Here is a 13,162-nt window from a genome sequence, read left to right on the forward strand (position 1 = left end):
ATTTCTCTTGTTTTCACTTAATCATCTCATATTGTTTCATGCATTAGGAAATCGCTAATAGAGCACTCTCTAGCCAATTTCTTTACAAGTCATTCTACGAAAACTCTCTTCCACCAAACTCATTAAACTAGCTACTAGCTATACTTATATCATCAAGAGCAAATCAAAGTTCAAGCCAATAGAAGCAAGTGCATCCACAAGAATTTTGAAATACACTATATGTTAAATTATTAAATGTGTTGAGAATTCTACTCATAAATTTGAAAAAATAAAGTGGAGGATCCATTCTTCACTCTATTTTTCAATGTGGGACAAACAAGTTAATTTTTTAACGAAGAAACTATTCCAATGTGCTATTGAGGCTTTATCGTCTTAGTGTACCCGGGGTACACTAATATTTTCTATATATATGTGTGTCTTTGTGTGTGTGTGTGTGCGCAACCATGCACTAAGAAGCAAGATGAAGATGGATAAATAGGAAGAAGTGAAAAAAATATGAGATAATAATAAGAATAATGATGATGATGATGAACACATGTACAGGAAGAGAAAAGTGAAGAGGAAAGAACAAAAGAGGCCCAGCAACCCACTTGAAATTGGGAGCTAAGCCAAAAACTGGAGGCATTGAGTAATGAAAGTATGGGACCCAAGTCGGCAAACTCTCACAGCTCACAGTTTGCACAGTAAGGGATATAGAACTCAAGGGTAGTTCTCACTTCTCTGTTCATGTGGCTAATAAATATTTAGAGAGGTTTATTCATACAAAGAACCTGACGGTCTATGATGCCAACTCCATCCTTTTCGTTTTGGACAGACGAGTGGGTCAAAGTTTTCAGAGCAAACAAATAAAATATTTAGTTTGTTTGATTGCAGATTTCGGTGAAAAAGACAGTATATCATCGAGAGAGAGAGAGAGAGAGAGAGAGAGAGAGAGAGAGAGAGAGTAAAAAGTAGATTCCATTTCAATCTCCTAGCCTCCTCTAGCTGCTTATCAACCTCCCCATTATAAATTTATACATACCATATTGCATTTAATATTCATGAACTCCCCTTCAATCTCTGCACCTATATATTCTTTATCTCGCTTCGACTTCTTCTCAAGGTAGTATCTCCTTCAGGCTGCCTTGAGAGAGAGAGAGAGAGAGAGAGAGAGAGATATGGAGTTAAATGAACATGCTTTCTTCGAGGAATTGCTGGGTCTACGAAGGGACACTTGGGAAACCATTAATCCTTCAGCAATTAGTTCTATGAGTGAGTTCTACTCCAATGCCGGCAGCTTCGATGGTTTTGATGAATACCCATCTTCTGTTCTTCCAAATTTTTCATTTGAAGGCTTCTCCGCACCATTAGAGGAAGGCCTTAGCTACCCCTTGAACGAGCTCTACTGCCCATTCGGTGATGGGTACTCTGCAATGGAGATCACAGATTCGTCTTACAACAAGCTTGATACGCCGCCGTGGCCGGCCCAAGAAGACTTCCCATTGTCGACAATGGAGGACGAAGAACTGGGTCAACCGGAAAATGTTCTTCACAGCTTGGAGATGACGGCTGCATGTAAAGCTGAACCGGTTCAGTCCACAGAAACTCCGGTTTTCAACATGGGTTACTCTGTTGAACGGAAGAACAGAGCCAGGAAGGCCGATGGGCAGCCTTCAAAGAATCTAATGGCCGAGAGAAGGCGCAGGAAGAGACTAAATGATCGTCTCTCCATGCTTAGATCAGTTGTTCCTAAAATAAGCAAGGTAATCAATCTGCGAGCTTTTTGTGTTTGCTTTTGTTTTATGGTTGATTTGTTGCGAATTTTATGTTCTTATTCATGGGAATGACTTGCCTGTAAACGCCTCTGCAACAGATGGACAGAACATCTATACTTGGAGACACCATTGATTACGTGAAAGAGCTCTTGGAGAGAATCAATAATTTGCAGGAAGAAGCTCGAGTGGATTCAGAAAAGTTGAACTTGATGGGCATATTCAAGGACCTAAATCCAAATGAAATCTTGGTTAGAAATTCACCCAAGGTAAGTTTTTCTGTTTTTTGCTCTTGCTAATCCTAATCCCAACAAGAAAAAATCCCACGACTGAATTGGATCTTTCCCCACTCCTTTTATTTACAGTTTGATGTGGAAAGAAGGAACACGGATACCCGGATTGAAATCTGCTGTGCGGGGAAGCCAGGATTGTTATTATCCACGGTGAACACCCTTGAAGCATTAGGCCTTGAAGTAGAGCAGTGTGTTATAAGCTGTTTCAATGATTTTGCAATGCATGCTTCTTGTTCAGAGGTACATTATTTCATCCAATATCTTGTCTTTTGGTCCTTTTAGATTCTCCAAGGAAACTTTCATCTGTTCATCTATTATTTTCTTCAGAGCCAGTGATTAATCAGTGTTTGCTCTGTATTGACAGGAAGTAGATCAAAGAACAGTACTGAGTTCAGAAGACATAAAGCAAGCATTGTTTAGGAATGCAGGATACGGAGGAAGGTGCCTGTAGAAAACAAGAAGAGAAACAGAGAGCAAAGGGGAATAACTGGGGTGAAGCTCTGAGAGATGGGTAATGGGTTTGCTAAGTCACTGTCGTTTCAATGAGTTTTTACCAGAGAGAGGTTGCAGAGTGATTATGTTGTAGAAATAAGTGGCTTCTCTGTTCATCAGAGCTATCTCACAACAGCCAATTTATGTACTTGTGTCTGCTGCGATTGAATTGTATATCAATGAAAGGTGGCTTTTAGGCAGCTTTGGTCCACCACACGCCTCAGCAAACAAGTATTTCTCACTTGCAATTCTTTTATTATTGAGAAAGGGAATGTTTGAAGGATACTATGTGTATGTCACACAATTTTTTAACTGACCAAACTACCCCTTTCAAAGCCTGTCTACCTATGCAGGGCCTTTTCACTATCCCCATCACACACACACACACACACAACATAATGGACCAGTTTTTGGATTTCCTAATAAATGTGGAGAATGATAATGTAACTGAATTTTTTTCCTATTGATTTGAAGAATAACAGGCTGCTGCTTCTAAATACATATAAAAATTAATAAATGCTTCCAAAGTTTATGGTCTCCAACACAAAGAATGCAATTTTCTCTTTTTAGGGGGTGAGACAAGTATAAAAAAATAATAATTGCTTGCCTTTCACTTATTAAAATAACGTAAAACAAATATCAAAATTTACATGGTTCTGCCTAGAAGTCTACAAATTTTCACTATGAATCAAATTAAAGTATAAGGAAAATTAAAATCACTCAAATGCTCAAACCTAAACCCCAAATACCATCAACCTCAAGTAAATGAAGAGCAGAAATGGTCCAAACTCTACGAACCTAACTAACATATATGATCTGCGAATACAAAATGAGTTGTTGGGTCAAGCGAAATCTGTACCGCAGGGGGCTCTACCTATGGACCCTGGAAAAATTGTGCACAGCGGTGAACATAATGCATGAAAATGTGATAGGCTCTTATAGATTCTTTTCCTCTATGGGCACTGCCTCTGTGACCCGACTGAGCTCAAAAACAGGATCCTATATCAGTAGATCTGAAAATAAGAATTGAAAATATTCTCAATTGTTTCATTATAATTATCTATTTCCTCCACTCATAATGACAATGACAAAGTTGCACACACTATCTTAAAGGCTTGTCAAAACAAAGCACAAAGCACAATTCAAATGCAATCAGATAGCAAATATCTTTTCAACAGGGGGTTTGTGTTTTTTTTGTTTTTCTTTTGTTTTTGTTTGTTTTTTTTTTTGTTTTGTTTATTCTAGAGTCAGATAAATGAATAAATAAATTTAAGACTAAACAAAGTGCTCACAGGGAACTTGGAAACCCATACCCGCAAATGAGGATGGGAAGATGAACCACATTGGCCTAAGAACCGGTTAACTAAATATATTATCTTGAATAATATGAGAAAGGTGGAAGTTGATGGGTGGAGGTGACTCACTCAATCACTAGTTGTAATTGAAACTCAGTGAGGATTGCACACAAATACACTCAATTGATTTCAATAAATAATCTGAAACAAAATATAGATGAATTCTCAAAAATACAATTTTTCTCACTCGCTGGTTATTCACCCTCTCTACACCACATATTACATTACACACATACATCTATTTATAGTAAAAAATGAATGGTAGGTGGATATTAATTTCAACGAAATTGGTTGCTAGGTGGAGTAGGTTGCCTGCAGTTCAGAAAATTCAACAATATTGGGCTGGGTTGGTGGAGCAGCTGCCGACCAAGTTTTGCTGCCACCATCCCACCGTCAAGTTTAATCTTCAACATCCCCCCTTAAACTTGACTCTCTTGGCTTTATTATTCTGAGTATTATCTTTAGTCTTACAAAAATATCATGCTTGAATGACTTCGTGAAAATATCAGCAATTTGATCATATGTTCTGCAAGATATCAGTTTCTTTACCTGCTCCCTTATAAGATGATACCGAGTACCAATATGTTTACTTCTTTCATAGTAAACTGGATTCTTTGCAAGTGCAATCGCTGATCGGTAGACTTCTATGGGGTCATTTTGAAGAAATTTCAAATAATTCAGTACATTCCTCATCCATATATCATGAAAAACAGCTAAACAAACAAAAACATACTCAGTTTCACATGATGACAGCGTTACAATGGGTTGCTTCTTTGATGACCATGTAAACGTTGTATCTGCCATAAAGAATTTGAATTCAATCGTACTTTTTCTTTCATCAAGATCTCTTTCCCAATCGCTATCTGAATAGCCAATAAGTTTGCAATCACCTCTTGATGAATAAAACATACCATCAGTGATGGTACCTTTGACATAGCGGAGTATCCTATTCGCTGCATTCAGATGAGACTGGTCAGGAGTCTCCATGTACTTGTTGACAAGTCCAACTCCATAGAGTATGTCTGGTCTAGTGGATGTCAAATACCTCAAGCTTCCAACCAAACTCTTGAAATATGTGGGGTCAACATTTCCTTACTCATTTTTTCTTTAACTCCAATCCCGTTTCAACCAGATTTATCACAGGGTTGCATTTGTCTATCCCAAACTTCTTCAATACTTCTTTTGCATAGTGGCTCTGGGAGATGAAGATTCCCTCGCTTTGCACGACTTCTATGCCAAGAAAATGAGCTATCTGGCCAATATCCATCATTTCGAATTCTTTGACCATGCTCCTCTTGAAAGCGGCAAACATCTCTGGATTGCTGCCGGTGAAAATTAGATCATTAACATATAGGTAGACAATCAACATGTTTCCGTATGTCTCCATCTTCATGTATAGCGCATGTTCATAGGACACTTCTGAAATTCATTCTTCTGAAAATAGTCATCAATCCTCATGTTCCAGCATGAGGTGCCTGCTTCAAACCATAGAGTGCTTTCTTCAGCTTGTACACTCTATCTTCTTTTCCCTTCTTCACATATCTAGGTGGCTGATCAATATAGATCTCTTCTTCTAGAAAATTGTTCAAAAATGTTGATTTCACATCTATCTGGTAAATCTTCCATCAATTTTGTACTGATAGTGATATTAGTAATCTGATAGTTTCAAGTCTGGCAACTAGGGCAAAGATTTCTCTATAATCAATCCATTTTTTCTGCCTGTAGCACTTGGCGACAAGTTTTTCTTTGTATCTATAAACTTCTCCTTGAGCGTTCTTCTTGGTCTTGTAGACCCATTTCACACCAATAGTTTTTTGGCCTTTCGGGAGATTTGCCAACTCCCAAGTCTTGTTCTTCTCGATGGATTGAATCTCCTCATCCATCACTTTTCTCCATTTGTCTTCTTCGTTGGTATCCTCAAAGCTAACTGGGTCGTTGGTCAACAATAGACAGTATAGTGTAATATACTCTTCTATAGGTTCTGTAGTTTCATATAAGACAGCTAGATTAGAGGCTCCTCTAGGCCTCATATATGAGATTTCACGTTCAATTGGTGATGGAGCTTCATTCCTCTATGGTGAACCGTGTGGAGGTGTCTGTAACTCGGGAACTTGTGACTTGATAGCCACTTCTCTTGTCTATGTGGGTTCTTCTCCTTCAAGCATCAATTCCGCATCTTTGAAAGATTCATCCTCGTCCCACTTCCAAGATTCATTTTCTTCAACAATGATATCCCTACTGTGAATAACTTTCTTGTTGATGGGATTGTATAGTCAATATCCCATGGTGCTGTCGCCGTATCCAACAAGGATATATTTCTCTCCTTTATCTTCCAACTCTGTCCTTCTTGCCTCTGGGATCTTGGCGTATGCTATGGAACCAAACACTCTAAGATGACTCATACTGAGCTTGTGAGTACTCCAAGCTTCATGTGGCGTCTTTGTATCAAGACTCTTCATAGGACACCTATTAAGCAGATAAACTGCACATGATACTGCTTCTGCCCAAAAACTCTTGGGCATATTCTTATCCTTTAACATGCTCCTGACCATGTTAAGGATCGTGCGGTTCTTCCTCTCAGCTACACTGTTCAACTGGGGAGTGTAGGTCGGTGTGAACTATTTTTAAATTCCTTGCTACCTAAAAAATTACAAGAAAGTTTCGTCCTTATACTCTTCTCCTTGGTCTGATCGGAGTGACTTGATGCGAAAGCCACTCTGTTTCTTCACAAGGGCTTTGAACTCTTTGAACTTGTCGAATACCTTTGACTTCTTTTTAAGAAGTAGACCTAAGTTTTCCTACTGTAATCGTCAATGAAGGTGAGGAAGTATCGGTTTTGTCCATTTGAAAACGGCCTCAATGGACCACACACGTCTGTGTGTACTAGTTGAAATGGCATGGTAGATCTCCAGTCGGCTTGCTTTCCAAAGCTATTTCTGTGTTGTTTACTCAGAACACAACTTTCACATATCACATTTGGGTGGTGGATGTTTGGTAAGCCTTTTACCATCTTCTTGCTTCCCAACTATTTCAAACTTTCAAAGTTCAAATGTCCAAACCTGAGATGCCATAGCCAGTCTTTGATGATAGGATCAAACACTTTGGCTTATCATGTTGAATGGCAAGCGAAAACATTCGATTCTTTGCCATTTGTACTCGAGTAACGAGCTTACCTCGAGTGTCTGTTATCACCATCTTCTTATCTTTAAGTCTAATTTGGTAGCCTTTCTCCACAAGCTGTCCGAGACTCAATATATTAGTCTTCATGGCTAGTACATAGTACACGTTGGAGATAAAAGCATGGTCTCTATCCTTCCTTTTGATTAGGACATTTCCCCTTCCTCGAATTGGGACTTTAGAGAGGATATCTCTCCCTAAACTTTCTCATCAAGTTCATTAAATAGGTTCTTTCTACTAGTCATGTGATTCCTGGCTCCAGAGTCAAGGTACCAAACATTTTGGTCTTGGTGAGTTGAACTGTGTGTCATCAACATCATCGATTCTCCTTTGGTTTTCTCTTCTTCTGCAAAGTTAGTATTTTCATTTACTTCGTGATTTTGGGGATTACCTCTGCACTCATTACTATAGTGTTCGTACTTGTGGCAGTTGTAGCACTGAACGTTTCTCTTGTCTACGTTCAGACGGTTATTGTATGCCCTTCTTCCTTGTCCTCTGCCTCGTGGGACATAGTTCTGTTCATTGCGTCTTTCTCTAGTGGGACCTCTTCCGCCTCTACTGCCTTCTCTAGATTCAAAATTTCCAAAATTTCTTCCATGGGATCCTCGGCCTCTTCCTCTTCCTCGCTGTGACATCCCCCCTTTGTCGTATCTATCTGTAGTGAGGGACAACTTCATTTGGAGGGCTTGCTCTAGTGCTTTATCTTCACTCACTCTGTTGACTTTTTGCTCATGGGCTTAGAGTGAGCCCACAAGTTCTTCTACGAACATGGTTTCTAGATCTTTTGTTTCTTCCACTGTCACAACTATATAATCAAAATTTGGATCCAAAGATCGCAAATTTTCTTACAAATTCTCTAGTCGTTGAGAGTCTCTCCATTTATTCTAAATTGATTGGATACTACCATAACTCGTGTATAGTAGTCAGCAATAGATTCAGTAGATTTCATTCTTAAAGATTCGAAATCACCTCACAATGTTTGAAGACGAACCATCTTCCCTTTGTCTGCACCTTTGTGTGTTCGTTGGAGAGAGTCCCAAACTTCTTTAGACGTCTTGGCAGAGGTGATGATTTCAAACGTGGCCTCATCAAGACCTTGATAAATTATGGACTTCACCTTACAATTCTTCTTTCGATCGGCTCGTAAGATCGTTCTTTGAGTATCAGAAATAGTTGTTTCTTCTTCTTTTGATGGGGGCTTCTCTGTACCCATCTTCAACGATGTCCATGACATCCTGAGCACCTAGTAGGGCTCTTATTTGAATAGACCAATTTTCATAGTTCTCCCGTGTCAGCTTTGGAATAACAGCTTGTGTAGTACCATTAGCCATTAGATTTAATATATCAAAAAATAGAGTGATGGGGATAGATTTTGGCAAATCTGATGCCACCACTGTGTTTAGAAGGTCGAAAAAACTTTAGGAACCGATTTTGGATTGCAAAAAATTGATTTAAAAATTACTAAACTGGCTAAAAGAAGTTTTGGACCATTTTTTTTTTAAACTGTTTGACTTAACAACAGAGTTTAATGACGTCAGATATTACCATTAGGACACGTGGCGGATTCTCCGCGTGCTGCGTCTCAGCGACTGGGCGCAGGTCGGTCAGCCGGGTCGGGTCATGTTCGCGAGGTCGGTTCCGGGTCACTGGTTGCTAGGCCGAGTCGCGGATCGGGTTTCCGCCTATCCGGGTCAAATCTCACCAGCCCGGCGAAGAAGATGAGTGCGGGCACGTGAGGGGCATGGTGTCGGCGGTCAGTATCCTCGTCGGCGCGTGTGGAGGGCGTTGTTTCGTCTGTTGGTGCGTGAGAGAGCGTGTAAGGGCTCCCGGACTCCGTTTGAAGCACAGTTTTCATCGCTGCACTCGTCTCGACATGAATTTCACAATAGTATGCTCAATTTTGGATTTAGAGTAACTTCAAATCTAAGAAAAAATCGAATTTCCCCTCTGTTCACCTCTGTTTAGCGAATTCCGACAAACCTAAAGCGCTAATACCATTGATGGGTGGAGGTGGCTCACTTAATCACTGGTTGTAATTAAAACTCAATGATGATTGCACACAAATACACTCAATTGATTTCAATAAATAATTTGAAACAAAATATAGAGGAAGGAATTTTCAAAAATACAATTTCTCTCATTGTTATTCACCCTCTCTACGCCACATATTACATTATATAAATACACACACACATCTATTTATAGAAAAGGATGAATGGTAGGTGAATATTAATTTCAACGAAATTGGTTGGTAGATGGAGTAGGTTGCCTGCAGTTCAGAAAATTCAACAATATTGGGCTGGATTGGTGGAGTAGCTGCCAACCAAGTTTTGCTGCCACCGTCCCAACATCAAGTTTAATGTTTAACAGAAGTGCTGTAAACAAGTCTTGTATTTGTATTCCAAAAAAATACATACAAGTTACATGCTTCACGACAATGTTAAGACTGGACACTAGAGTCATTGCAACTGATTCTCAACCAGTAGACAAAAAACTACTATTTATCAGTTATAAGAAATATAATTTATCAAGATTTCTTGAAGGGATAACAGGATTCTTTTCTTTCGTTGGGCATGCGAAGAAAAATCAAAATTACATAAAAACTATGCCAAATGAATGATACAACAAGATCAACTGATGATAGTACACTTTCGCTGTTTCAGTGAGTGGACAACTGCACTACAGTTAAGTGATGTATTACAGAACACAAAACCAGAACAACCCTTAGATTGCAAGGATACAATTTTACTGACCCTTTTCTCTGATGGTTCAATTATTATTTGTGTTGCCCCCACAATATACACTTTTGCTCTCGCTGCTCCGCCCCTATCTATCTTGATGCATGTCAAATTGGCAAAGACATTATCTCAACTCATTTGCCCATCACCTCTAATCAAATGGTGAGAATCTTCTGACATGTCCCAAGAATCTGCCTCACTTTTGAAAAGCCCAACCTATGCATATACACATAATTCATGCTACAAAAAGTGCATCCCCCAGCAAAAGAAAAGATAAAAAAATTAAAAAAAAAGAAAAGAAAAGGTAACAGCTAGAAGAGGCTGAAACATTTCCACAAAGGATCCAGGAAAGATACTGAGATATTTCCGCACACAGAATACACCTGACTACCAACATAAACAGACAAATATCCTTTTGAAACTCGTATGCAGCCTTTTTTGATTCGTCTGAATTTCTTAAGTCATATAAATGAATAAATTGCCAAGACAAGAAGCCCTGAAACAGCCTTGCAAGCTCATTCAATAAAATGCCACACTAAATATGTGTATAGACACACACATACATACGTACGTCCATATAGGTGTATATATATTTTTTCTAAGCATACATATACATATGATGGTATGTATGTATGGTGATTGAGATGAGAATTCAATGAAAATATACCATAAATTGAGTTGGGCAACATATGTCATCATCAGAATTTTGTTTTGAGGCAAAGATGCGGATGCAAAGGGCAGCCTACGCGCAATTATAAAGTTGTCGCTATGTGACTTGGAGGGCACAGTTTCGAGGCTTGGAAACAGTCTATTGAAAAATAATAAGGTACGACTGCCTACCACAGACCTATTATGGTCCGCCCCTTCCCTGAACACCACATATGCGAGAGCTTTGTGGACCAGGCAAGGGCACGGATGCACTAGAAAATCAATGTTACTATCTCACTACTAAGTTTATGGATATCGTAAGTTTATAGTATTAGAGGAAGAATGAACCTGAAAATGGGAAAAAGAGAGACAGCAGGAGCAAAGTAATAGTAGCACATGTTTCTCATCAATGTGTTGGGACAATTATTTGATTCCTGGAAAAAGTAGGAATAAATGTTCATCCTTGAAGGGGTGCCAATGAACTTGCTTCTCTAATGTCTATGCTATTGGGCAAAGGAAACACGTGCTGAATTCTTTATAACCTTTTTATCTTTATTTTTAAAAATTCCATAGACCTAGGTAGGTTCAACAACCTCCAAAGAGATAATCATACAAAGGGAGAAAGTTCAATGAATCAGACTGTGAATCATATACACTAGCTTAGCTGCGCTCTGTTGGGTTCCAAGGAAGAACGAAAAAAAATCAAATAGAAGATTTATTTTTGGTTAGGTGGACAAGGAGCAGAAGGGAGGGAAAAAGTCCTAACTAATGACAGTAAGGGATCCAATGGGAGAAGTGCAAGAGTGATGCTGAAATTGGCGGTGTTAATGCTGTGTAGTGAGCAGCAACAATGAGAAAAGGAGCTATCTCGTGAGGGGCAACCAGCTATGAACCTAAAGAAAATTTGTGATGGCACTGATAGACACATGGTGAAATTTTTTGAGTTGTGTGCTCATATTCCGGAGGTCTCATTGATAGACTACAAGAGGATACTATGGGATTTTGAGATAGGGTTATTTACATTTACTAAGAATTGAAATCCTAAGGCAGTTTTCACTAATCATAAAATAAAAACTATACATGAGTTCTATCCTCATCTTAATTTGATCCATATGTGTGCATCCCTCATATTCACAACAAACAACAAAAATGATAGTAAAAGTGCAGCTACACAGAAATGGTTGTTTAGGTTTTTTTTTTTTTTTTTTTTTGTTTTTTTATAAATTTAGTTCATAGGTACTTATATTGGAGAAAGAGAAAAGGCCTGAAAGGTACCAATAAAATTCCATTGACCCGTCTCTGCTTTCTATTCACCCTCTATTCAAGACAATTGTACCATACCAAAAGGGAATTTGAATTTACGCCACCCAGTTCATCCCATTTTCAATTCTCATTTTTGGAATTGTCTCCCAATCATCAAAAAGGATGTTCAACATTTGTGCACTCTGTTCTTTTTTCCTTTTTTTCCTTTTTAATATCCAAGATGGATGGCGGCTGTATCACATGTGAAAAGAATTTGAGTTATTCTCGGTCACCATTCATGAACTTGCAAAGAAGCATCCCAATTACCAGCAACAAAGTACATGGAAAAGTCATTTAACAAGTAATATAAAAGCCAGGATTTTCAGAACCCAGAGGAGAACCCAGGCATCCATCCATATCATATCAATCATCATCCCCCATTTCCTAATCCATCTTCAAACTTGAGACCCTAGGGCCTAAAAAAACACCATGCCCGTGAACACCCAATCTCCATTGCACCAATCTTTTTCCATGATCTAACTTCCGTACCCTCCCCCCCCCCCCCCCCCCACAAAAAAAGAAAAAGGACCTAGAGTTCCATCCTCTATCCAATAATATAGCTTCCGTACCATCGAATATTTCAACAGATCGCAAAATTTCCCAAGAAGTAAGAACAGCTAAAAGATTATAAATTCTTAAAACAAGCAAAATCATGGGGAATATAAATAAAAAAAAAACAGATATGAGATGATTTTATTCGACGGGACAGTTAAATTAATTCGAAGCAGGCAATAGAAATTGCAAGAAGTAGGTCTTAGGGTTAATTTGGACATGTACCAGTGTCAGGGTTTAAGGATTCACTGGAAAAAACCTATAACCCTCCGTTGATCCCTGGACAGTGGAAACAAAGCCGAGCAACTCAATATCATCTCATTGCTGTTCGGCTTTCCCCAAAAGGGGTCGATCCAGTCTAACGAGGCCCGTGCTGAGGTTGGAAACCAACTTTAAAAGTGGCCAAACCTTAAGTCATGGGGCCGAGCCTAGCCACGGCCCAACTCCCTAAAAGCCTGAACGCTCGGCCCATGTATTTTGGCAATGGGCTCCCATTAAGGCGCCACCATACAGGCTCACTGGCCAGTGGCCACACACATTTGTGTGTGTGTGTGTCTATATATATATATATATTATATAAAATATGAATTCTATGCTCTGAAACACAGGATAAAAAATAAAAAATTAAAATAATAAAACACTTTTTTTTCCAAATTTTTAACATAATAAATTTTAAAAATAGGAAAGTTAATGAAATTTTTGTAATGTTATGAAAAATAAAAAATGGGAAACGAAACTATTTTTGACAAGTTAATAGTGCAAAAATGTTTTATTGTCTTTCGTTTTTTTCTACAAATACTATAAAATTAAAAAATTAGCTAACCTATTTGTAATTATTTGTAAAACTAAAAATA

At 38.6% G+C, this 13,162-nt stretch overlaps 1 protein-coding gene and 1 long non-coding RNA gene across 2 annotated transcripts; one reads left to right on the top strand and one right to left on the bottom strand.

Moving 5' to 3' along the window:
* The first annotated feature begins 722 nt into the window (after positions 1–722).
* On the top strand, positions 723–2,819 carry LOC131162422 (transcription factor bHLH93-like). The gene is made up of 4 exons (XM_058118876.1): positions 723–1,742; positions 1,853–2,020; positions 2,117–2,284; positions 2,409–2,819. The coding sequence occupies exons 1-4, from the start codon at positions 1,158–1,160 to the stop codon at positions 2,493–2,495; spliced, it is 1,008 nt and encodes a 335-aa protein (XP_057974859.1). The 5' UTR covers positions 723–1,157; the 3' UTR covers positions 2,496–2,819.
* Positions 2,820–9,551: 6,732 nt separating this feature from the next.
* On the bottom strand, positions 9,552–12,671 carry LOC131162423 (uncharacterized). Its single transcript, XR_009138792.1, has 2 exons — positions 12,534–12,671; positions 9,552–10,022 (listed from the first exon to the last, which is right to left on the bottom strand). It is a non-coding gene; the product is annotated as an uncharacterized LOC131162423 (long non-coding RNA).
* Between the last annotated feature and the right edge of the window lie 491 nt (positions 12,672–13,162).

The sequence above is a fragment of the Malania oleifera genome, chromosome 8 (genome assembly GCF_029873635.1).
Source record: "Malania oleifera isolate guangnan ecotype guangnan chromosome 8, ASM2987363v1, whole genome shotgun sequence".
Taxonomy (NCBI): Eukaryota; Viridiplantae; Streptophyta; class Magnoliopsida; order Santalales; family Ximeniaceae; genus Malania; species Malania oleifera.

Bases quoted from the DNA above. Each gene is read 5' to 3' on its own strand.
- LOC131162422 (XM_058118876.1), top strand. From the start codon at position 1,158: ATGGAGTTAAATGAACATGCTTTCTTCGAGGAATTGCTGGGTCTACGA. The intron at 1,743-1,852 runs GTAATCAATCTG...CCTCTGCAACAG, and splicing joins TTGTTCCTAAAATAAGCAAG to ATGGACAGAACATCTATACT. The intron at 2,021-2,116 runs GTAAGTTTTTCT...TTTTATTTACAG, and splicing joins TGGTTAGAAATTCACCCAAG to TTTGATGTGGAAAGAAGGAA.